The following is a 22,661-nucleotide window of genomic DNA, read 5'->3' on the forward strand; positions in this document are numbered from 1 at the left end:
AATCTGCAGTGTATCAAATACTTGTTCTCCCCACTGTATATATAAAACACAGGAAAAATCTAATTTTTTTTACTGCACTGTGCCTTTAAAAACGGTCTCATTTTCAATACACAGCACATGGTTTCCTCTTAGACAGGACTGCCCAACCCTGGTTCTGGAGCACTACCGTCCTGTAGGTTTTTGCTCCAACCCTAATCTAGCACACCTGATCACTCTGTTCCAACACCAATGGTTGTATTCACTAGACTGGAGGAGTGCGTGTACTGGTCTGGAGTCAGTGAAAGATGATTTTGACATGAATCATCTGTATCGGCTCTGGCATTAATGCAGTTATCCCGTGATTGTGTGGTTCAATGTCCGATGTCTATTCTCCTCCCAGCAGTTTCCTGTGCTGTACGTAATCACTCTGGTAATACAACTGGATCCAAGGCTTCATATACACAGTGTATCTCCGCTTAGATGAGGCAAGGGGATATTATGTTATCGTCAGGCGGTTTTCATTTCATTTGTGTGTGTGTGTGTGTGTATGCTATATAGAAATGCTGACTGTTAGACTACCCATTACAAAATGCCATCGGCGATGGCAGCTGTCTGCTTCTTTCCTTTGAGATCTGGGCCCACATTCATTAAGCATCTCAGAGCAGGATTGCTGATCTCGGATCAGTTTTGCCTTTTTTAATCTGAGTGAATAATATTACATGGATGGGGGGGGACCTGATCCTAGATCATCCTTATCTGAGACGCTTTATGAATACAAGCCCTGGAGTCCACAGCACTGCTCTTCTTATTGAGTTTGGGATTCCGTACTGAGAGAAGGTGTCTTTCTAAGAGGTCATTATCTCAGCAAGGTTTGGTCAATCAAAGTGTTTACACAGTGTTCTACGATTGATTTTTTTCCCTTTTTCGATTTTGTTGCCGCGGCAGTAATTCTTTTCCCAACTTCATTCAGGTTTCATTTGGGAGAACAGATCAATCCCTCGCAGTGTACCCTCCACTCTCTAGAACTCTGCCAGCAAGGTGTGTGTGTGTGTGTGTGCTCATGTGTTCCTCAGCCATTCGGTTGACTGGCTGGGCTCCTCTCTTCTTTGACCCCTTTATCTATAAATAGCCTTTATATCCATCGGACCGGGGCAAAAAACTGGTTCAATCAACGTTGTTTCCATTTCATTTCAACCCCAAAATTAGATGTGATGATGTTGAATCAACGTTGAAAACTAATTGGATTTGCAAAAAGTCATCAACGTAAGGGAATTTAGTATTTTTTTTCACCAAACTTTTAACCTAAATCCAATGAAGGTGACATTTTTGGTTGATTTCACATTGAATTCACGTTAGTTGACAACTCAACCAAATGTAAATCAAAACTAGACGTTGAACTGACTGTGCGCAGTTGGGAGTGAGTCCCAGCAGGAAACAGGAAGTAGCCCTCTTGACCTCTTCAGTTACCTGGGTGCCTATGGGATTCCTTATGGCTTATGAGCAACTGGCCCCCTTGTAGCCTATGTGGAGATGAGAGGTCCTTGTCTGGCTACTGGTCCCCCCAGGCTACTACTGTATATGCTACCATTATAGGGTTCCTTGCAGGCTACTGGCCCCACAGTGCCCAGTGAATAGGTAAGGGGCCTTCAATGTGCCACTGGACTTATTGGCTCCCCTTAACCCTTTGTGGAGGCCACGAATACTTGTTAAACCACTGCTCCCATATACCTGAAAAATTAAAGGGTCTTGATTGGCTACTGCCACAATAGTGTGCTAACATTTTAGAGGTATATGATTAGCTACTGACTCCCCTGTGGCCAGTGCTGAGGTAAGGGTTCCTTCAAAGGGCCACTTCACTTGTATTAGCCACATACTGGGAGCCATGAGCCATCATCCCAGCCTGCAGAATTCAGCCCTTTCAACACCTCACACACTGACGTTCATTACATTACACCATTGGTCTGTGTCTGACTGTCCGTGGCGCTGGACGGCCTATCTGATCTGCTAGGATAGATGGGAGGAACAAGCACATCCATCCTCACTGCTATTTTTACACCGGGCAGATCTCCTATTGATACAGGGCTATGTCAGTGCATAATTTATACATACTGTAGAGTACTCTGCCATGGTCCTGATTAATGCAGCTATGTATGCCAGCTATGTCTGCCATGGTGAATGATAATGATGAGGATGATGATCGTTAACTTGATGGCTCAGTCTATAGGCTGATGCTGCTTATGTCCAGCATACGGACAGTTAAAAGGTTGGGCAGTACGCTAGACTCTCCTCTGTCCTCCGCAGAAGTTAGTGAACTAATCCTCAAGCCTTTGACTAATTGAATTAGGTTTGCCAGTTTAGGGTTTAAACAAAAATGTGAAATGTCCGGGAGGAGAGGAGAGGGTTGGGAAACCCTGCGCTAATGGACGGGTTGCACTTGATTCCTCTCAGCCCTGATGTCCTGCTGGCAGATTAATGTATTCCCTCATTTTTGTTTTTTGTTAAGTTCATTAGAGGAATGATTGGGCTTCTGTAATTGTAATTCTGCGGCATCATCAACTTCATTATTGAGTTTCATAACAAATATCTTTATCTGGCTGGAAATAGAACATCACAATTAGGGGCCATTGTCCTCCCTCCCTCCCTCCCTCCCTCCCTCCCTCCCTCCCTCCCTCCCTCCCTCCTCCCTCCCTCCCTCCCTCCCTCCCTCCCTCCCTCCCTCCCTCCATCTCCTGTCTCTTTCCCATGTGTGCCCTCTCTCTCTCTCTCTCTCTCTCACTCTCTCTATTCCCCTCTCAATTTCAATTCAGCTTAAGGAAACATGTTTACATTGTCAATGCAAGAAATAGATAATAAACAAAAGTGAAATAAACAATAAAAATTAACTCTCTCTCTCCCTCCCCCTCTCTCACTCTCTCCTCCTCCCTCACTCCCTCCCCCTCCCTCTCCCCTGTTAATGTGTTGATACTAGCTGAGGCAGGTACAGTACACTATGTGCAGTGCCTGTCATCTCTCCAGGGTGTAATCAATATGTGAAACATGGAGGCATGTTGTTGGAACGTTAGGTAAACAGATGTAATTAGAATTGAATCGGGTCCAATTAAAATCAATAATGAAGGAGTTGGGTGGTGATTGTGAAAGAGTTAGGCTAGATAATGAAGGGCGTTTATTGGGCGATACAAGATAGGAGACAAATCCTAGGTCATATCATTATCTCCATTCACTTATTTTTGTCCCCCCCTTTTTCTCCCCAATTGGTAGTTACAGTCTTGTCCCATTGCTGCAACTCCTGTATGGACTCGGGAGAGGCGAAGGTCGAGAGCCATGCGTCCTCCGAAACACAACCCTGCCAAGCCGCACTGCTTCTTGACACACAGCTCGCTTAACCCTTGAAGCCAGCTGCACCAATGTGTGGGAGGAAACGCCGTACACCTGGCGACCGTGTCAGCGTGCACTGCACCCGGCCCGCCACAGGAGTCGCTAGAGCGCGATGGGACAAGAACATCCCTGCCGGCCAAACCCTCCCTAACCCGGACAACGCTGTGCTAATTGTGTGTCGGCTCATGGGTCTCCCGGTCACGGCCGGCTGCAACACAGCCCGGTATCAATCCATGGTTTGTAGTAACGCAGCTAGCACTGCGATGCAGTGCCTTAGACCGCTACGCCACTCGGGAGGCCTGAGTCCACACACTTTTATTCATTGTCTGGTTTGTGTGTGTCTGCATTCGTTCGTGTGTATGTGTGTGTGTGTGTGGTTGTCAAAGTGTTAGAGCTCAAAAGAATCTCTAGCTTTAACCTTCCCATTCACTATCAGGCCATTCACTATCAGGCCTCTCTCTCTCTCTCTCTCTCTCTCTCTCTCTCTCTCTCTCCCTCCCTTCTGTTTTCCTTTGTCATGCTGCGTCTCCCTCCTTCTCTCCACCCCTCCCGGAGAGAGAGAGCCATTCACGGTGACGCAGGAGCTGTTTCATTAGTACCACCGAGACAGGCAGCAAGGAAAGACTACGCCACCACTGTCTCTCACACACTGTCTCACACACACACACACACACTGTCTCACACACACACACACTGTTTCTGTCTGGGAGCTGTGTGTGTGTATGTTGAGACTTGGCTGTTAATCACTAGCGGTTCTGGGGGGGGCTGCAATGCAGTGAAGAAAACAATATGACAACAATAACGTCTAATGTAACTGGCCACTCTAACAGTACAACTGGCCCCAGCTTGGCCCCCCCAGTTGAAATGGTCTAGAACCGCCACTGCTGTTATTAAAGCTAGGCCCAGACGACAGTGACCAGCCCCAGGGGCAAGGGTCTGAACAAAGTTTTCCACTCAGGTCAGCTCTGAGCTACAAAAGTTTGGAGTCTGGAAATTGACATTTTCTAATAATATGTTTCTCTGGAGCTGTAGCAGTTGCTATGTACACTCTGTGTATCTCAGTCAACTGCGTAAATGGGGGAAGGAAGCCAACTTCTCCTGCTTGTACTTGTACTCTGTTTAGTTTGTGTCCACCATTGGCTCAGTGTTAACTGCTAGCGACAGCTAGAGACAGTGCTACATTGTGTTGGTACTTAGGGCTGACCCTATGGAAAGCATTGGAGAAGCCTGGGGTGGCTGGGCCAATGGAAGGCAAAGTCTGGGGCATGACCACTTGTTTCCAGCACTCGGCACACCGGGCCCTGTGCTCATACTAACAGCTCAAAGAACAAAGGGGAGAGAGGAGGAGAGGGAGTGAGAGAACGAGGAAGAGAAGAAGTAAGAGAAAGACGAGAAAGAGAGGGATTCAGAGGAAGAAATAAAAAGAGAGAGGGAGTGAGAAAAAGAGAGAGTGAGAGAAAAGGAGAGGGATTCAGAGGAAGGAAGAAAAAGAGTGAGGGAGTGAGAGAGTGAGAGAAAAGGAGAGGAATTCAGAGGAAGAAAGAAAAGGAGAGAGGGATTGAGAGAAAGAGAGAAGGAGCCAGAGCTGGCTATTCTTTGCAGCATGTTTCTCTTTCAGAATGGGAAGATCAGCAGTCGAATGCAGTCAAGTGTTCTCTTGTTTCCTTTGAACACTGTGGCGTGAGCATGCTACTTTCACACATTGAAGCTATTACATTATCCAATGGCGAGACGGCTGAATTACTTCCCAAATACCAGAGAAATAAGTTGCACGTTGGCCTCCTTGTTCCACTTACTGTGAAGCAGATGGAGTTAAAGTACTGCATGTTATGTATCTCTCTGATATTGATATCCACTATTGATCTCAGGTAGAATTTCCTCCTGCAATACATTAGCCTTTTGATGATGTTGTCATTGTGCTTTTGAGGTTTTTCTTCCCATCAAGTTTCTTCTGGTATTGATATTGAGTACTGATATTAGTGAAGAATGTCCTACAAACCTTTTGCATGTGTTGTTATCTTAATTCTATATTATTTTTTACCATTTATTTTAGCTGCTAGCTAAGGAATGGCACCATAGGGGATGGTTGCCATTTTACTCCTAACCTATTTTGCTATTTTGTGTGTTTTTTTGCGTTGTTTGTCACTTATTTTGTACTTAATGTTTCTGCCACCGTCTCTTATGACTTAAAATAACTTCTGGATATCAGACCAGCGATTACTCACCTCGAACTGGACAAAGTTTTTTTATTTAATGAGTCAGACGCGAAGGATTTACTGCTGATGCCGGACCAGGCTCAAATCCCTGTCATTTCCATGAAGAGACGCCAATACAGGGTGCCTTGTGAGAATTTGTCGGTAAGCGGGTAACCCGCCTCTACCATCTGTCCTATTGGCCAACGTGCAATCATCGGAGAATAAACAGGATGAGCTCCGTTCGAGACTATCCTACCAACGGGACATTAAAAACTGTATTATCTTATGTTTCACTGAGTTGTGGCTGAACGACGACATGGATAATACAGTTTGCTGGGTTTTCTGTGCATCGCCAAGGCAGAACACGAACCTACCAGACGAGCTAAATTACTTCTATGTGCGCTTCGGGGGAAGCAACACTGAAGCATGCATGAGAGCACCAGCTGTTCCGGACGACTGTGTGATCACGCTCTCCGTAGCCGATGTGGGTAAGACCTTTATACCAGTCAACATTCACAAAGCCGCAGGGACATATGGATTACCAGGACGTGTACTCGGAGCATGCGCTGACCAACTGGCAAGTGTCTTCACTGACATTTTCAACCTGTCCCCAACCTGTCCCTGTTTCAAGCAGACCAGCATAGTCCCTGTGCCCAAGGACACCAATGCAACCTGCCTAAATGACTACCGACAAGTAGCACTCACGTCTGTAGCCATGAAGTGCTTTGAACGGCTGGTCACATCAACACCATCAACACCATCATCCAGGAAACCCTAGACCCACTCCAATTTCAAACACCGCCCCAACAGATCCACAGATGATGGAATCTCTATTGCACTACACACTGCCCTTTCCCACCTGGACAAAAGGAACACCTACATGAGAATGCTGTTCATTGACTACAGCTCAGCGTTCAACACCATAGTGCCCTCAAAGCTCATCACTAAGCTAAGGACCCTGGGACTAAACACCTCCCTCTGCAACTGGATCCTGGACTTCCTGACGGGCCACCCTCAGGTGGTAAGGATAGGTAACAATACATCCACCACACTCATCCTCAACACAGGGGCCCCTCAGGGGTGTGTTCTTATTCCCCTCCTGTACTTCCTGTTCACCCACGACTGTGTGAACAAGCACAACACCAACACCATCATTAAGTTTGCAGACGACACAACAGTGGTCAGCCTGATCACCGACAATGATGAGAGAGCCTAGAGGGAGGAGGTCAGAGACCTGGCAGTGTGGTGCCAGGACAACAACGTCTCCCTCAACTTGATCAAGACTAAGGAGATGATCGTGGACTACAAGAAAAGAAGGGCTGAGCACGCCCCCATTCTCATTGACTGGGCTGTAGTGGAGCAGGTTGAGAGCTTCAAGTTCCTTGGTGTCCACATCACCAACAAACTATCATGGTTGAAACACACCAAGACAGTCGTAGAGAGGACACAACAATGCGTATTCCCCCTCAGGAGACTGAAAATATTTATCATGGGTCCTCAGATCCTCAAAAAGTTATACAGCTGCATCATCGAGAGCATCCTGACTGGTTGCATCACCATCTGGTATGGCAACTGCTCGGCATTCGACCGCAAGGCTCTACAGAGGGTAGTGCGTACAGCCCAGTACATCACTGGGGCCAAGCTTCCTGCCATCCAGGACCTCTATACCAGGCGGTATCAGAGGAAGGCCCAAGAAAATGCCAAAGACTCCAGCCACCCTAGTCATAGACTGCTACCGCATGGCAAGCGGTACCGGAGCGCCAAGTCTAGGTCCAAAAAGCTCCTTATTACAGATTCTACCCCCAAGCCATAAGATTTCTGAGCAGCTAATCAAATGGCTACCCGAACTATTTGCATTGACCAAAATCCTCCCTTTTTATTTACGCTCCTGCTACTCTCTGTTTATTATCTATGCATAGTCACTTTACCCCTACCTACATGTACATATTACCTCAATTACCTCGATAAACCTGTACCCCCGCACATTGACTCGGTACCGGTACCCCCTGTATATATAGCCTTGTTATTGATATTTTATTGTGTTACTTTTTTCTCCGTTAGTTTATTTAGTAAATATTTTCTTAACTCAAATGTTTCTATTTATCTATTTTAAAAAATATATATAAAAAAATGCACCTTTATTTAACCAGGTAAGCTAGTAGAAAACAAGTTCTCATTTACAACTGCGACCTGGACAAGATAAAGCAAAGCAGTGCGACACAAACAACAACACAGAGTTACACATGGAATAAACAAGCATACAGTCAATAACACAATAGAAAAAAAAGAAAGTCTATATACATTGTGTGCAAATGGCGTGAGGAGGTAAGGCAATAAATAGGCCATAGTAGCGAAGTAATTACAATTTAGCAAATTAACACTGGAGTGATAGATGAGCAGATGGTGATGTACAAATACTGGTGTGCAAAAGAGCAGAAAAGTAAATAAAAACAATATGGGGATGAGGTAGGTAGATTGGGTGGGCTATTTACAGATGGGCTATATACAGCTGCAGCGATCGGGTAGCTGCTCAGATAGCTGATGTTTAAAGTTAGTGAGGGAAATGTAAGTATAAACAGTTGAAGTATAACCTACTGCAATAAACTAAATGAGTGTGGTCTCTCCAGTCCACATTAAGGCTTGGACCACACTGACTTGACACACGAGAGGGGAAAACAGAGGCTGGGAATGAAATCCAGTGTTCGATAACCGTCTTAATAACTCTGTCAAGAGAATGTTACTAATTACAAACCTGTGTGTCTCGCCTCTCACATCAACCTCTGAATCCCCACTCTGTCTCCTCTTGATAAGTGAACACCTCTTAATGTGTGATCATTCTCAGCCCCCGGACTCCCCTGGGGGCCTCTCAACAACCACCTCAGCTGGTCACTGAGCATCTGATTGTGAGTCATTATTGGGCCTCTCGGCTACTACATTCACTCTCCACAGACCTCTTCTCCCAAAGAGAGAGAGAGAGAGATGGGGAGAGAGAGAGAGAGAGATGGAGAGAGAGCGAGAGAGATGGAGAGAGAGCGAGAGAGATGGGGAGAGAGAGAGAGAGAGAGATGGGGAGAGAGAGAGAGAGAGATGGGGAGAGAGAGAGAGAGATGGGGAGAGAGAGAGAGAGACAGAGAGACAGAGAGAGAGAGAGAGAGATGGGGAGAGAGAGAGAGAGATGGGGGAGAGAGAGAGAGAGAGAGAGACAGAGAGAGAGAGAGAGAGAGTGTGTGTTTATTGCAGTCGGTTATACTACAACTGTTTCAAGATAAATCAAATCAGACTTTATTTGTCGAGAGAGAGAGAGAGTGTGTGTTTATTGCAGTCTGTTATACTCCAACTGTTTAAAAATAAATCAAGCCAAACTTTATTTGTCACGAGAGAGAGAGAGAGAGAGAGAGAGAGAGAGAGAGAGAGAGAGAGAGAGAGAGAGAGAGATACAAGCCCTACAAACTCACTGGACACCCACTACTTCAGTTGGCTGGATATGTTGGAGATCTAGTCTTTAGTCTAAGAGCCAGGCAGCCTTTCTCTCCTTCTAGGAGTATGAGTAGGGTTTGGGGGTTTTCCTGACCACATGACTGGAGTAGAAACTCTGAGCCAACGTTATATACATGGACTATAAATAGGCCTGGCCCAACCAGCTGCTGCACAGTCTAGGGGAATGACATTTCTCCCATCTACCTCCCACCCTAGCATCTCAGTGAAGTAGGGTGAGATGTGATGCAGCATCCGTCCTGTGTACTTTCATTGTGCCTCTGCATCCTCTGTATGTGACATGATGCCTTATTATAATATTCTTTGTTGTGTTTGATGTGTTCCAGGAAGCAGGAACTGCTGACCATCTCCAACGTGCCCTTGGGAGATTGCCCCCCCTCGCCCCCCCGCACCGCCCCGCCCACCATGAAGGTAGGACACGTAGCACCTTGTGCCCGTCTCACTCATCGTACTATTTTCACACTACCGAGCCAAGCTGGCTTGGTTACCCATCCACCATAGTTGCTGGAACCGTGCTGGATAGGACAGTGTGGAAGTAAATACCCAAGTGAGCATGGTATTGTTTGGCTTTGTGCAATAGTGGGAAAAACTGAAAATGATGTCAGTGCACTGAACCTGGCCAATCAGAACACCTCTGAGAGGAACCACGGTAGCATTTACATGTATTCTATTAGTGTTGCAATCGTCACAGGAACAAGGTAGCTTAGTCAGTGGCAGACAGATCGTCCCACTGACTGGGCCTGGGAGCAGACTCCTCTGTGTCCCAAATGGCATCCTATTCCCTAAATAGTGCACAACTTTTGATCAGAGCCTTGCCAAAAGTTGTGCACTATAAAAGGAATAGTGTGTATGACGCATAGTGAGTCAGCTCTGTGTGGCCTGGATGGGCTTCATTCACTGTTCATAGAGGGTAACTCTTTAGAGGTCATTCTGGAGTGTAGAAAGAGGCAGAGAGAGCTGCCAGGTTCAATAAGATCCAACACTTGTCTTTCTGTGGACTATTTTAATATAGGGCCTTTATTTCTATATTTATTTCTATACAGTATATATATATATCTGGTTAGACTGTAAACTCTCCTTCCAGACTCACATTGAGCATCTCCAATCCAAAATTACATCTAGAATCGGCTTCCTATTTCGCAACAAAGCATCCTTCACTCATCCTTCACTCAGTAAATCCTACCGATCCTTGACTTCGGCGATGTCATTTACAAAATAGCCTCCAACACTCTACTCAGCAAATTGGATGTAGTCTATCACAGTGCCATCCGTTTTGTCACCAAAGCCCCATATACCACCCACCACTGCTACCATTGGCTGGCCCTCGCTTCATATTTGTCGCCAAACCCACTGGCTCCAGGTCATCTATAAGTCTTTGCTAGGTAAAGCCCCGCCTTATCTCAGCTCACTGGTCACCATAGCAGCACCCACCCGTAGCACACGCTCCAGCAGGTATATTTCACTGGTCATCCCCAAAGCCAACTCCTCTTTGGCCGCTTTTCCTTCCAGTTCTCTGTTGCCAATGACTGGAACGAATTGCAAAAATCACTGAAGCTGGAGTCTTATATCTCCCTCACTAACTTTAAGCATCAGCTGTCAGAGCAGCTTACCGATCACTGCAGCTGTACACAGCCCATCTGTAAATAGCCCACCCAACTACCTCATCCCCATATTGTTATTTATTTTTTGCTCCTTTGCACCCCAGTATCTCTACTTGCACATTCATCTTCTGCTCATCTATCACTCCAGGGTTAATGCTAAATTGTAATTATTTTGCCACTATGGCCTATTTATTGCTTTACCTCCCTAATCTTACTACATTTGCACACACTGTATATGTTGTTTGTGTCGCACTGCTTTGCTTTATCTTGGCCAGGTCGCAGTTGTAAATGAGAACTTGTTTTCAACTGGCCTACCTGGTTAAATAAAGGTGAAATAAAAATATTTAAAAAATATACAATGCATTCGGTAAGTATTCAGACCCCTTCCCTTTTTCCACATTTTGTTACGTTACAGCCTTATTCAAAAATGTATTAAATCGTTTTTTTTACCTCATTAATCAACACACAATACCCCATAATGACAAACCAAAAACCTTTTTTCCCCAAAAAAACAGAAATACCTTATTTACATAAGTATTCAGACCCTTTGCTATGAGACTCGAAATTGAGCTCAGGTGCATCCTGTTTCCATTGATCATCCTTGAGATGACTTGGAGTCCACCTGGGGTACATTTTATTGATTGGACATGATTTGGAAAGGCACACACCTGTCTATATAAGGTCCCAAAGTTGACAGTGCATGTCAGAGCAAAAACCAAGCCATGAGGTCGAAGGAATTGTCCGTAGAGCTCCAAGACAGGATTGTGTCGAGGAACAGATCTGGGGAAGGGTGCCAAATCATTTCTGCAGCATTGAAGGTCCCCAAGAACAAAGTGGCCTCCATCATTCTTAAATGGAAAAGTTTGGAACCACTAAGATTCTTCCTAGAGCTAGCCACCCGTCGAAACTGAGCAATCGGGGGAGAAGGGCCTTTCCAAACGCACTGTCTATATATATATATAGACAATGCTATATATATATATATATATATATATATATAGGGAGAGAGTGTATACTGTTTGACAACAAGTGTCTGAAGTGAAAAAGCATAAGAATCTGTGCACTCTCTGATTATAATAAGTCTCTTGAAATGTATTCTGCCCCAAAATGAGAAATAGACCGCTCTTAAAGGTTGATTGAATAAACGATAAAAGAGAAATAGATGGTTTCCTGTGAAGGATGCTGTGTAGTATCACCTCGAAACAGGCTGGCCCCCCTTTTCTAGTCTGCAAGGAGGAGGGCGAGAGATAAACAAGGAAGTGGGAGAGAAGAGGAAAGAGAGAGTTAAGGATTAGAAAGTGTAGCATACAGAGAAATAGAAAGAGAGAAATAAAGAAAGAGTGAAGCAGGGGAGGGGGAATCCGTATGGCACAGAGATGGGGAGCTCAACAATGATCTTTTCTGTATTTTTTATTTAATTAGGTAAGTCAGTTAAGAACAAATTCTTATTTACAATGACGGCCTACCTGTCACGGTTGTCGTAAGGAGAAGCGGACCAAAGTGCAGCGTGTGTGTTGTTCCACATTTTATTTTCACTGTGAAACTTTGCAATACATACACAATAAACTGAACGAAACAAAAACAACAAACCGTGACGCAGAGTAGAAACATACACTAACTCAGAAACAAATCTCCCACAAACCCAGGTGGGACAAACACCAACTTAAATATGACCTTCAATTAGAGACAAAGATGACCAGCTGCCTCTAATTGGAGATCATCCCAAACAAAGCCCAACATAGAAATACAAAACTAGAACAACTCAACATAGAAATACAAAACTAGAACATAACAAACTAGAAACCCCCCCTGTCACGCCCTGACCTACTCTACCATAGAAAATAACTGCTTACTATGGTCAGGACGTGTCACTACCGCAATATCCTATTGTGTACATACAGCATGAGGCTGTTACTATGCATACTACCTCTTCTATTACTTGTAATTGTTTGTTTATTATTGATTATTGTACTGCACTATTGAGGGAGCTAGCATACTAGCATTTAGCTGCACATTTTATACCTGCTGTAAACTGTGTACTGTACGTAACAAATAAAATAGGATTTGATTGACCAGTCATTTACACAGGGTGATGATATTGACTGGGTATTTAAAGCGCAACTAAAAGGAAAGAAACAACTTCTCTGATAGAAAACAGCCTATGTGGAACATTTAATCTAGTTTCAAAATTGACTACAAAGTGTAAATGGGCTAATTTTGTTCAGAAAATCAGTCTCGTCTGAACCTGAGTTTTGCAAGTAAGTTGTCATGACTTATTTGAGGGTTGGGTTTTGATTTTGACAATGGTGACTTGCCCATTGTCGTGTCTTTGGGCACCATTAAACTGAAGACATGTTTATCAAAATAACTCCCTGTAATTATTATTACACGATTAAACTGATTAATCGTTTAACTGTAATTAAGTAGGAGATCGGGGCACCAAGGAAAATATTCAGATTACAAAGTTATAATTTTCCTAATATAACTTTCCTATATTATAACATTATATATTATATTATAGTATAGGCCGATTATCTTCTGGTTCAAATGGTGTATTTTACCTCGCGTCCGTCTCATTCCAAACGTCGTAAATTGTTGTATCTGCACGAACCCAGTCTTTACTAAAAGTCATCTATACATAAATTGTCTTAAAATCATTTATTTACTAAACTAAGTAATTCACAGAAAGCATACAAACAGTAATTATCGTCACAAAGAATTGGTAGAGAAATGTGCCCTAGTGGGCTAAACTGGCATGGCTGGTGTCTTGTTAAAACAAAGGGTCATAAAGGGAAGCTGAGAAGACACTACAGAGTTGATAAATATTAACAATTGATATGCTAAACCTTTGCACATGAACGCTCACTCATTCGGGAATAATTGCAATCAATATATATATTTACGCCCAGTGTGTCGTCGGGATCCTTGTTGGAGAGTTTTTGTCCTGTTGGAGAGTTTTTGTCCGCGTTCTCTCTCTCTCGGTTAGAATGGATCTTTCAAAGCGACATTCATTAACGTTGTTATAGAATGGATGTTTCGTCGGTCTTCGCATTCAATGATACTGAATTCTAGCTGCAGACTAGTACTTAATATCAAAGACTTGTTCTTATTCTGTATCGATAGTTTAACCACGTGGTATGGTTAAAGTTCAGTAGAAGAATGTATGGTCAAATCTATTGGCCAACTCGTAATGGAGTGGAGGCCTGGTCTAAAGAAAGTAACCCTGGGTGGGGGTTTTATTCGGAATGACAGAAAAAGGCTGTCTCATGACGCCAGGTCTTGTCTGTGTCCCTGGGGGCGTGCCGATGACTGAGTTAAGCTTTGAACAGAAATACAATTCTATCACATTAACATCAGTACATAGCCTCTCAACATATTCCAAATAGCTTTAATCTTATTAAATCATTGTATACAACCATTTAGATGCAAGTCCCATAGCTGAGGTTATTATATAAACCTTAGTATGGTAATATGGTACTATTGTCTCCAATGGGTATCACAAAATTGTACCAAGCGGACCAGTTCGTAGCTGGATTCTTCACCGATCTTTTATACCTTCTCCAGAACATAAATGTCGTTCGGTTCCCCAATTCTGTGAGTTGGAAGAATTTCCCTTGTCTCTCTATGAAACCCCTCTCTGTCTCAACTGGGCCATGCGGCAGGACATTCTCCTTTAGAATTTTACGACTGCCTTCACAGGGCCTGGGTAGGGAGAGGTAGGTAGGGGGATGGTGCAAGGGGGAGGGGGTCAACTGTGGTCCCTGTTCCCAGAGAGAGGGCAACGTCATGACACCATTAACACGAGATACACATCTGAGGTGATTGCGCTCTATTCAATCCCATCGCAGAACACACATGTGAGACAGACCTGCCCATCAGAGCAGCGGATCTGACTTTGTTCACACAAGACAGCACCTTGTGCAACATTTTTAAATCTTACATAGATTCCTTCAGACTATGTTGAGGAAGTAATATGGTCTTTGTTCCTATGATGTCTCATGGGGGACAAACATCAGTAACTGCCAAATCGAACCACACCCCCAAGACTAAAGTCTAGTTTTTCTTAATGAGCAACAGAGAAACACGTCGCTGCATTCAGACGCTCTTTAAAGGTCCAGTACATGTAGCTTCTGTGGGTCGACCCGACAAATTCACATTCAAATGTGAGTTATAGATCTGTCATTCTCATTGAAAGCCAATTTGATAAGCAGTAGATCTGTTCTATGTGCTCCATTTCTATGCTTGCCGATTCAATGACCTCATCTGGTTGTAATGACATCATCTGCACCCAATTCAGCCCGCTGGGGTTGTGCTACTGGTAGTAGCTGGTGTGGCATAGCATGTTTGCTGTTGTTCCAGACCTACCTACAATCCTGCCAGGCTGACACCTCTCTGATAGAGCCCTTTGTGTGTGTGTGTGTGTGTGTGTGTGTGTGTGTGTGTGTGTGTGTGTGTGTGTGTGTGTGTGTGTGTGTGTGTGTGTGTGTGTGTGTGTGTGTGTGTGTGTGTGTGTGTGTGTGTGTTTGTGTGTGTGTGTGCTCGCGTGCACATGTTGCTATATAATGAATCATTTTGATAAGGAACCACTCCCAAGTCTCAAGCCTTACTCATTCTAAGACAAAACTAAAGTGTGTAAATAGTTTATTAAAAAATTTTCCGTAGTTCCTTGTCCTGAACCAGAGGCAGAGGTTCAAATTAGAAGAGTGAATAAGGATGAAAGTAAATGTGGGCAGACACACAGGCAGGACCTGTTCCACTTAGTCAGTGAACAGCAGTACTTGACATTCCTGTTTGGGGCTTTGAATGAAATAAGAGAAAGCTGAACGTAGCAGAGAGCACTAAGTTCTCCCATTCTCCAAGGACAAAGTGAAGGACGAGGGAGGTTTTTTTGGTTGTTGAAGAAAGGGTTGTTTAAGGCAGATATAAAGGAAATGAAGGAGGTGAAGACCAGGTCATGAAAGAAGAGGAAGAGAGAGCGAGGAAACAGTTTATGCTGTTTATGCCGTTTTTTCTAGTCCGACTGAGGAGCCAGAATGTGTATTGCGGTGTTGTGCTACAGGAGGACTGACAGCGCATTCCAATACCGTGTGACTGCTTCATTTGTAAATACCTGACAACTGGTACATTTGCTTTGAGAGAAACATCTGCACAGGCAAAAACAGTGTGAATGAAAGGTTTGTAATGAGAAAAAGTGTTTATGCATTTGTCTATGCTGTTGACAGTATGAGACTAGGGACACACTGCACTGTTGGAGCTAGAAACACAAACATTTCGCTGCACCTGTGATAACATCTGCAGAAAGTAAGACTTAGTTTGACAGGTTTTACATTTAAGTGTATTCAATTGTACATCAATGGATTTACGGCAGTGTTTTACCCAAAAGGCTCAGACTTTTCTGTTTCCATCTTCTGTTTCCGTGTCGCAATGCGCCATGGCCCCTGTGGACCTGCTCTCACTTGGGGCCAAAGCCAGGCCACTGATACCTTTCAGCTGCATTTACATAACAAAGGCTAACTTGGGAACTTTAACACCTTCTCATTAAGCACATGTTTTGATTATGCAGAGGTTGTTAATTCTGCTCTTCACAAGTCCTCACTGTCAGCCCTAGCTATGGAAACATCATTTCCCTAGCATTACATCAGGGTGGGTATTACACACTAGTGGAATGCTGGTGTTACACTCGAAAAGCAGCACTAGTGCTGTGAGTGAATATGGGTTACGGGCTGTGTGCCCGCAGACCGTGGTGTTTGAATCCTCCCAGTGCCAGTCCTTCCCTCTAATCTTGGTGTGGACAGCGGGGGTGCAGCAGGTTTCCCCGGGAGATTAGAGAGAGAGAGAGAGAGAGAGAGAGAGAGAGAGAGAGAGCGAGCAGCACAGACAGACCGATAGATTGGTATTTTACATCTAGACTCTGTAGTGGGCCAGCCTTGGAGGCAGAGGAGGACAAACAGACTGATCTTTTGCACCTTGGTTCTCAGCCTGTCCACGCTCCGCTCACGTCACAGTTCCTCTCTGATTGGCGTCCGATTGATAGATCTCCGTCTGGCCCCTAGGAGGCCCACCACAGCCCCCAGTGGCCCTCAGCAGTTCTCTCACCTCAGACGGGGGACGACGATGAATCACCAAGGTTACAGTGCCCATCTGTAGGGCTACGTGAGCCTGCCTCTCTGTGTTGACTCTGTGGGACTAGCTATGTGGGTTTGGGACACTGTGGCAGGTTAATGAATAACTAAACGAAAACTCCCGCTGCACTGACAGCTGTGGGATTAGCATGTTCACCTGAGCGGGGGTGGATTGGATATCCCGGGAAAGTAACGAGATGTTTTGAAATGGATCCTTTTCCTGGTTTACAGAGTACCAGGTTGTATATCTAAAGGTAAGACATGGGTTTTCTAGGTCTTGATGTGTTTAGTGGTATTGCTGGTGGTGTTCGACTATGATATAACAGGTCGCTGTAATGCCGTGGGTTTAATGGCTGCGTTGATAAGGGGTTATCAGTACCTGTGTAGATAGGCCAGCACTAATGTCAGAGGGACTCATTGAAGCTCACACTTTTCAAAGCATTTGTGTTTAGCTTTGTCATTAGTGTCTGCATAGAATATGACATAAAAAGTACATTTAAATGCCATTAGGCTCACTGTATGAAAAGATGCATTTTACCGGTGCCTCGTGTATTTCTGGTTAGGTTGTGCTTTAGCTGCCTTAGTCTGCGTGCTCTATTTGCCAACATTGAAACCTGAAACCTGTGATTCAAACAATGTAGTTGATTGTGTTCCTCATCAAATCAAATTGTATTTGTCACATGTGGCGAATACAACAGTGAAATGCTTACTTACAAGCCCTTAACCAACAATGCAGTTTTAAGAAAGAAAAAAAAGAAAGAACTATAACAAATAATTAAGGAGCAACAATAAAATAACAGTAGCGAGGCAATATACAGGCGGTACCGGTACATAGTCAAGGTAATTGAGGTAATATGTACATGTAGGTAGAGTTAAAGTGACTATGCATGGATAATAAACAGAGAGTAGCAGTAGCGTATAAATGGGAGGTGGGGTGGGGACAATGCAAATCGTCTGGGTATCCATTTGATTAACTGTTCAGGAGTCTTATGGTTTGGGGGTAGAAACTGTTAAGAAGCCTTTATGACCTAGACTTGGCGCTCCGGTACCGGAGGAAGCTAGGCCCCAGTGATGTACTGGGCCGTACGCACTACCCTCTGTAGTGCCTTGCGGTCAGAGGCCGAGCAGTTGCCATACCAGGCGGTGATGCAACCAGTCAGGATGCTCTCGATGGTGCAGCTGTATAACTTTTTGAGGATCTGAGAACCCATGCCAAATCTTTTCAGTCTCCCGAGGGGGAACAGGCATTGTCGTGCCCTCTTCACAACTGTCTTGGTGTGTTTCAACCATGATAGTTTGTTGGTGATGTGGACACCAAGGAACTTGAAGCTCTCAACTTGCTCCACTACAGCCCCGTCAATGAGAATGGAGGCGTGCTCGGTCCTCCTTTTTCTGTAGTCCACATCCTTTTCTGTAGTCTGTAGTCCTCATTCTTTGTGTCTTTAGCATATTTCCTGAGTATGACATTTGACTGTCACATAGAGAACTATGTGTTTGTTGATTGACTGGCATTCATTATAAAGACACAAAAAAGGCCAGGACAACACTGTATAAAACAACGTTTTAATGCAAGATGGATCTTCATCAGGTCAAAAACTGTCAAGGCCTTGTTTCTTTGTAGAGTTTTTCGTCCATCACCTATTAAAGTGGAAAATCAATGACATTTTTAAAGCTCATATTCTGTACTCTCATATTCAAATAATGTTGTTGACTCATCCTTTACTTATTTATAATATTTATAATGACTGGTATTTTCCCACACCCTTGTGTTGTTTGTGAATAGGGAAAGCAGGATCACACAGAAAAGCTGCTTATTTTTTATTTAATTAGGCAAGTCAGTTAAGAACAAATTCTTATTTACAATGACGGCCGACCCCGGCCAAACCCGGACGACGCAAGTCCCTATGGGACTCCCAATCACGGCCGGATGTGATACAGCCTGGATTTGAACCAGGGACTGTAGTGACGCCTCTTGTACTGAGATGCAGAGCCTTATGCTGCTGCGCCACTCAGGAGTCCCTGCAATCCCTGTTAATCTTCTATTAACATAGGGCCTAATTAAAAAAATGTTTGAAAGGAAATATATTGTAATTAATAGTAGGTCATCATATTTTTGTCGAAATCTTGGACAGCTACTCATAATGGGATCATGTGTTAATGACAAGCTTACTTCCTGATCCCCACTCTCATTCAGCTCAGAGTGGTTCCCGTATTGACATTAGTTATTTGAATTGTTTGATGATTATTACAATAATGACAATGCACTACATGTACTACCAATATTTAGTTGTCTGTACTTCTTTTCCCATCATCCTGTCAGTAATATTTTGACTTTAGTATAGTTTCATAGGAGCACAACAACAGCCCATTCATTTTTCTGGAGTGACTGTTTTGAGGAAGTGGAGTGGGCTTGGTTATCTGTGTTTGGATAATATTCTGCACATATGGGTGTGAGAGGGTGTAGGACTCTCCTTCCTTGCTCTGTCTCAGCTCATTGAGCTTTTATTGGGAACCAGTGTGGAAATGCTGCTAGCTGGGAGATGATCATGGTGTGACAATTGTAGCTACTACTGGGTTTGAGAGGTTTCAGGTCATGTTCAAGGCTACATTGCAGACTGAATACTGCCCTACACTGCTACTGTTAACACTGCAATGTCTGCCCAGTCAGGCATCAGATTGCTATATCACATGATGTGGTTAGCTCTTGTACTGTACATCTCAATGTAGTCAGCCTGGAACGCAGCCTCAGTGACCAGATCTCCCTCCATTTCCATAGAAAATACCCAGAAACCCCTTGGTCACACCTAAACCATCTCACACTGTGGACATCACAAAGCCACACCTCAACCTATAGCAAATTTAACCCTAAGTGAAAATATCCACCATGATTTAATTTTGTACTTATTTAGGAAATACAGTTCACTCTACTTATAGCGATCAGATTGGTCCAGGACAATTTGATACATTATCACTGCATTCACTATAATTGTATGCCAGTGTAGTAAAATAATCACCTCTGTTTGTCTGTATGTTTCAGTCTGCCGAGTTCTTCGACATGCTGGAAAGGATGCAGGTGAGACTCCTCCTTCTCCTCTCTCCTTCCTCTTTCTCTTCCTTCTCTCCTTCCTTCTCTTCTCTCTAAGTTCCCACTGCTGCTGGCATGGACGTGGTGATGAAAGCGCGACACGTTCATCACTTCCTGAGATTTTATTCAAGGGTCCTCTCCAACGAGCAGAAGGGCCCCGTTATTTATTGATTTATTTTACCTTTATTTAACCAGGTAGGCCAGTTGAGAACAAGTTCTCATTTCCAACTGCGGCCTGGTCAAGATAAGGCAAAGCAGTGCGACAAAAACAACACAGAGTTACACATAAACAAACGTACAGTCAATAACACAATAGAAAAATCTATGTACAGTGTGTGCAAATGTAGAAGAGTAGGGAGTAGGGAGGTAAGGCAATAAATTGGCCATGGAGGCGAAATAATTACAATTTAGCATTAAATGTAGTTAAATTATTAAGCCACGGAAGATAGGAGGGGAAGCGCGGCCCGCCCTTATTTTGAGGAGCCGGGACGACCGGGTCCAATCTCTGGTCCTGATTGAGTAATGAGCGAAACCGGACCAAGTTAACGAGCTCCCTCTAAAAACCCATTGACTTCTCTGTCCTGTTCTGCTGCACTGTGCCTGTGGGGTTCTGGGATCTTCTGTGTGAATGGGGTTTTAGGCAGGATGGGGGCAGGAAGAGGGTGGTGGTGGTGGCAGCTCTGCAATGCCCATTTGGGGACAGTGGGAGAGCTTTTGAAAGAGCGGGAGTGAGCGAAGGAGGACAGGAGATCGATAGCGCTTGATGACAAGTGCGCCAGGAGGAGTGAGGACAGAGGCCACACTGGCCTGCTGCCACCTCTGAGCCGGTCCTTACCAGACCCCTCTCTGTCCCAACAGTCCCTTACAGAGCACAGCGCCACATCGACCCGCACTACTAACTAGACGAGAGAAATCGATGGTGGAGCAGTTGAAAAGCCTCTATCTGGAATGGTTGATCACAGAGCCCGTCTCAGAGGGATCAAAGATGGATGCATTAAGACTGACCCCTAGCTTTGATCTAACCCAGCGGTGTTGACAATTAGTCCCCCACTGAGCTACAGCTGTTCCCCCATCCCCTCCACTGTCTGTCATGTCTGAGCTACCCTGGTCCCTGATCTGATGCTGCTGTATTGCCAACTCCTATGGTCATTGTCAATACAGCACAAACAGATCTGGGACCAGGTTATGTCAGAGCCACTGTGTTGAACCGGAGACAAGCATCACTGGAGGATGGGGACCATTCAAACGCATGCAGAGAGTGCATAGATAGATAGCTAGACCCGTCTGTGTGTTGACCACTGAAATCAATAATGGAAAGTAGGGATAAGGATGTGGTTTAAGTCTGGAGAATGACTTCCCACGTTGGGATAAGGATGATTGAGATATGATTAAGTCTGGTAAAAGACTTGAGAGAATCTGTGTGTGTGGTAAGGATTCAGGCTTCAGAGCCTTCCCACATGCACAGAAGTCTTTCTCCACAGGTCTTTCCAGTAGATTGGTAATTGTGTAATTCAGGATGTGTCAACTTCAGTCATGTATGCTCTGCATATTTGCAAACACTTCTCATACCCAAGCAGATATTTGACCTGGGTTCCACCTATCAGATGTTTACCCAAAGAATGTACAATACACTCTTGGAAAAAACCTAGAATGGTTCCCACCCCTTAGGAGAACCCTTTGAGTAACCCTTTTTGGTTCCAGGTAAAATCCTTTTGGTTCCAGGTATAACCCTTTTGGGTTCCATGAAGAATCCTTTCCACAGAAGGTTCTACATGGAACCCTAAAAGGGTTATACCAGGAACCAAAAAGGTTCTCCTATGGGGACGGCCGAAGAACCCTTTTGGAACCCTTTTTTCTAACAGTGATTTGGGTGTTGCGAAGTCAGGAATGATCGTTTTTGTACCCTTGTGACCCTCCGTCCACATGCGTGACCCTAACCAGGTCCCTAAATCTGAGGAGACGAAGCCCCACTCGCAGAGAAGCAAGGTCTGAGAAACACACACACACACACTCACGTCAGTGTCTTGCCTCTGTGTCCATTCCTTCATTTATTTATTAATGTATTCCTTTATTAGTATTTTCCATCCCTTCTTTGTTTGATTGTGGTGGTGGTCATCCTCCAGGTTAACCCTGTCAGCCCCTAGAGTAGTTTCACCACTCTCTACCACGCTCTTGTAACACTCTCTTAAGGTCCCCCTAAACCAGGTCCCCTCAACCAGGTCCCCCTAAACCAGGTCCCCTCAACCAGGTCCCCCTCAACCAGGTCCCCTCAACCAGGTCCCCCTCAACCAGGTCCCCTCAACCAGGTCCCCCTCAACCAGGTCCCCTCAACCAGGTCCCCTCAACCAGGTCCCCCTCAACCAGGTCCCCTCAACCAGGTCCCCTCAACCAGGTCCCCCTCAACCAGGTCCCCTCAATCAGGTCCCCTAAACCAGGTCCCCTCAACCAGGTCCCCTCAACCAGGTCCCCCTAAACCAGGTCCCCTTAACCAGGTCCCCTCAACCAGGTCCCCTCAACCAGGTCCCCTAAACCAGGTCCCCCTAAACCAGGTCCCCTAAACCAGGTCCCCTCAACCAGGTCCCCTTAACCAGGTCCCCTTAACCAGGTCCCCCTAAACCAGGTCCCCTAAACCAGGTCCCCTAAACTAGGTCCCCTCAACCAGGTCCCCTAACCAGGTCCCCTCAACCAGGTCCCCTCAACCAGGTCCCCTTAACTAGGTCCCCTCAACCAGGTCCCCTAACCAGGTCCCCTAACTAGGTCCCCTCAACCAGGCTAACTTAAAATAACAAACAGCTGTTCGTAATGAATG

At 44.8% G+C, this 22,661-nt stretch overlaps 1 protein-coding gene across 9 annotated transcripts in view; it reads left to right on the forward strand.

Moving 5' to 3' along the window:
- The window catches only part of LOC106612653 (rap1 GTPase-activating protein 2), a 95,210-nt gene that overhangs the window by 50,192 nt on the left and 22,357 nt on the right, over window positions 1-22,661 (forward strand). For 3 of the 9 annotated variants that reach the window (XM_014214031.2, XM_014214029.2, XM_014214027.2), the window contains 3 exons: window positions 9,371-9,455; window positions 19,805-19,840; window positions 21,794-21,838. In XM_014214031.2, coding sequence (XP_014069506.1) covers window positions 9,371-9,455; window positions 19,805-19,840; window positions 21,794-21,838 — 166 coding nt within the window. Of the gene's footprint in view, window positions 1-9,370; window positions 9,456-15,371; window positions 15,820-16,511; window positions 17,022-19,804; window positions 19,841-21,793; window positions 21,839-22,661 lie in introns of those variants that run through there. The other 6 variants (XM_045724417.1, XM_014214028.2, XM_014214034.2 and 3 more) reach the window with 5 other exon arrangements.

This window comes from Salmo salar, chromosome ssa09 (assembly GCF_905237065.1).
Source record: "Salmo salar chromosome ssa09, Ssal_v3.1, whole genome shotgun sequence".
NCBI lineage: Eukaryota > Metazoa > Chordata > Actinopteri > Salmoniformes > Salmonidae > Salmo > Salmo salar.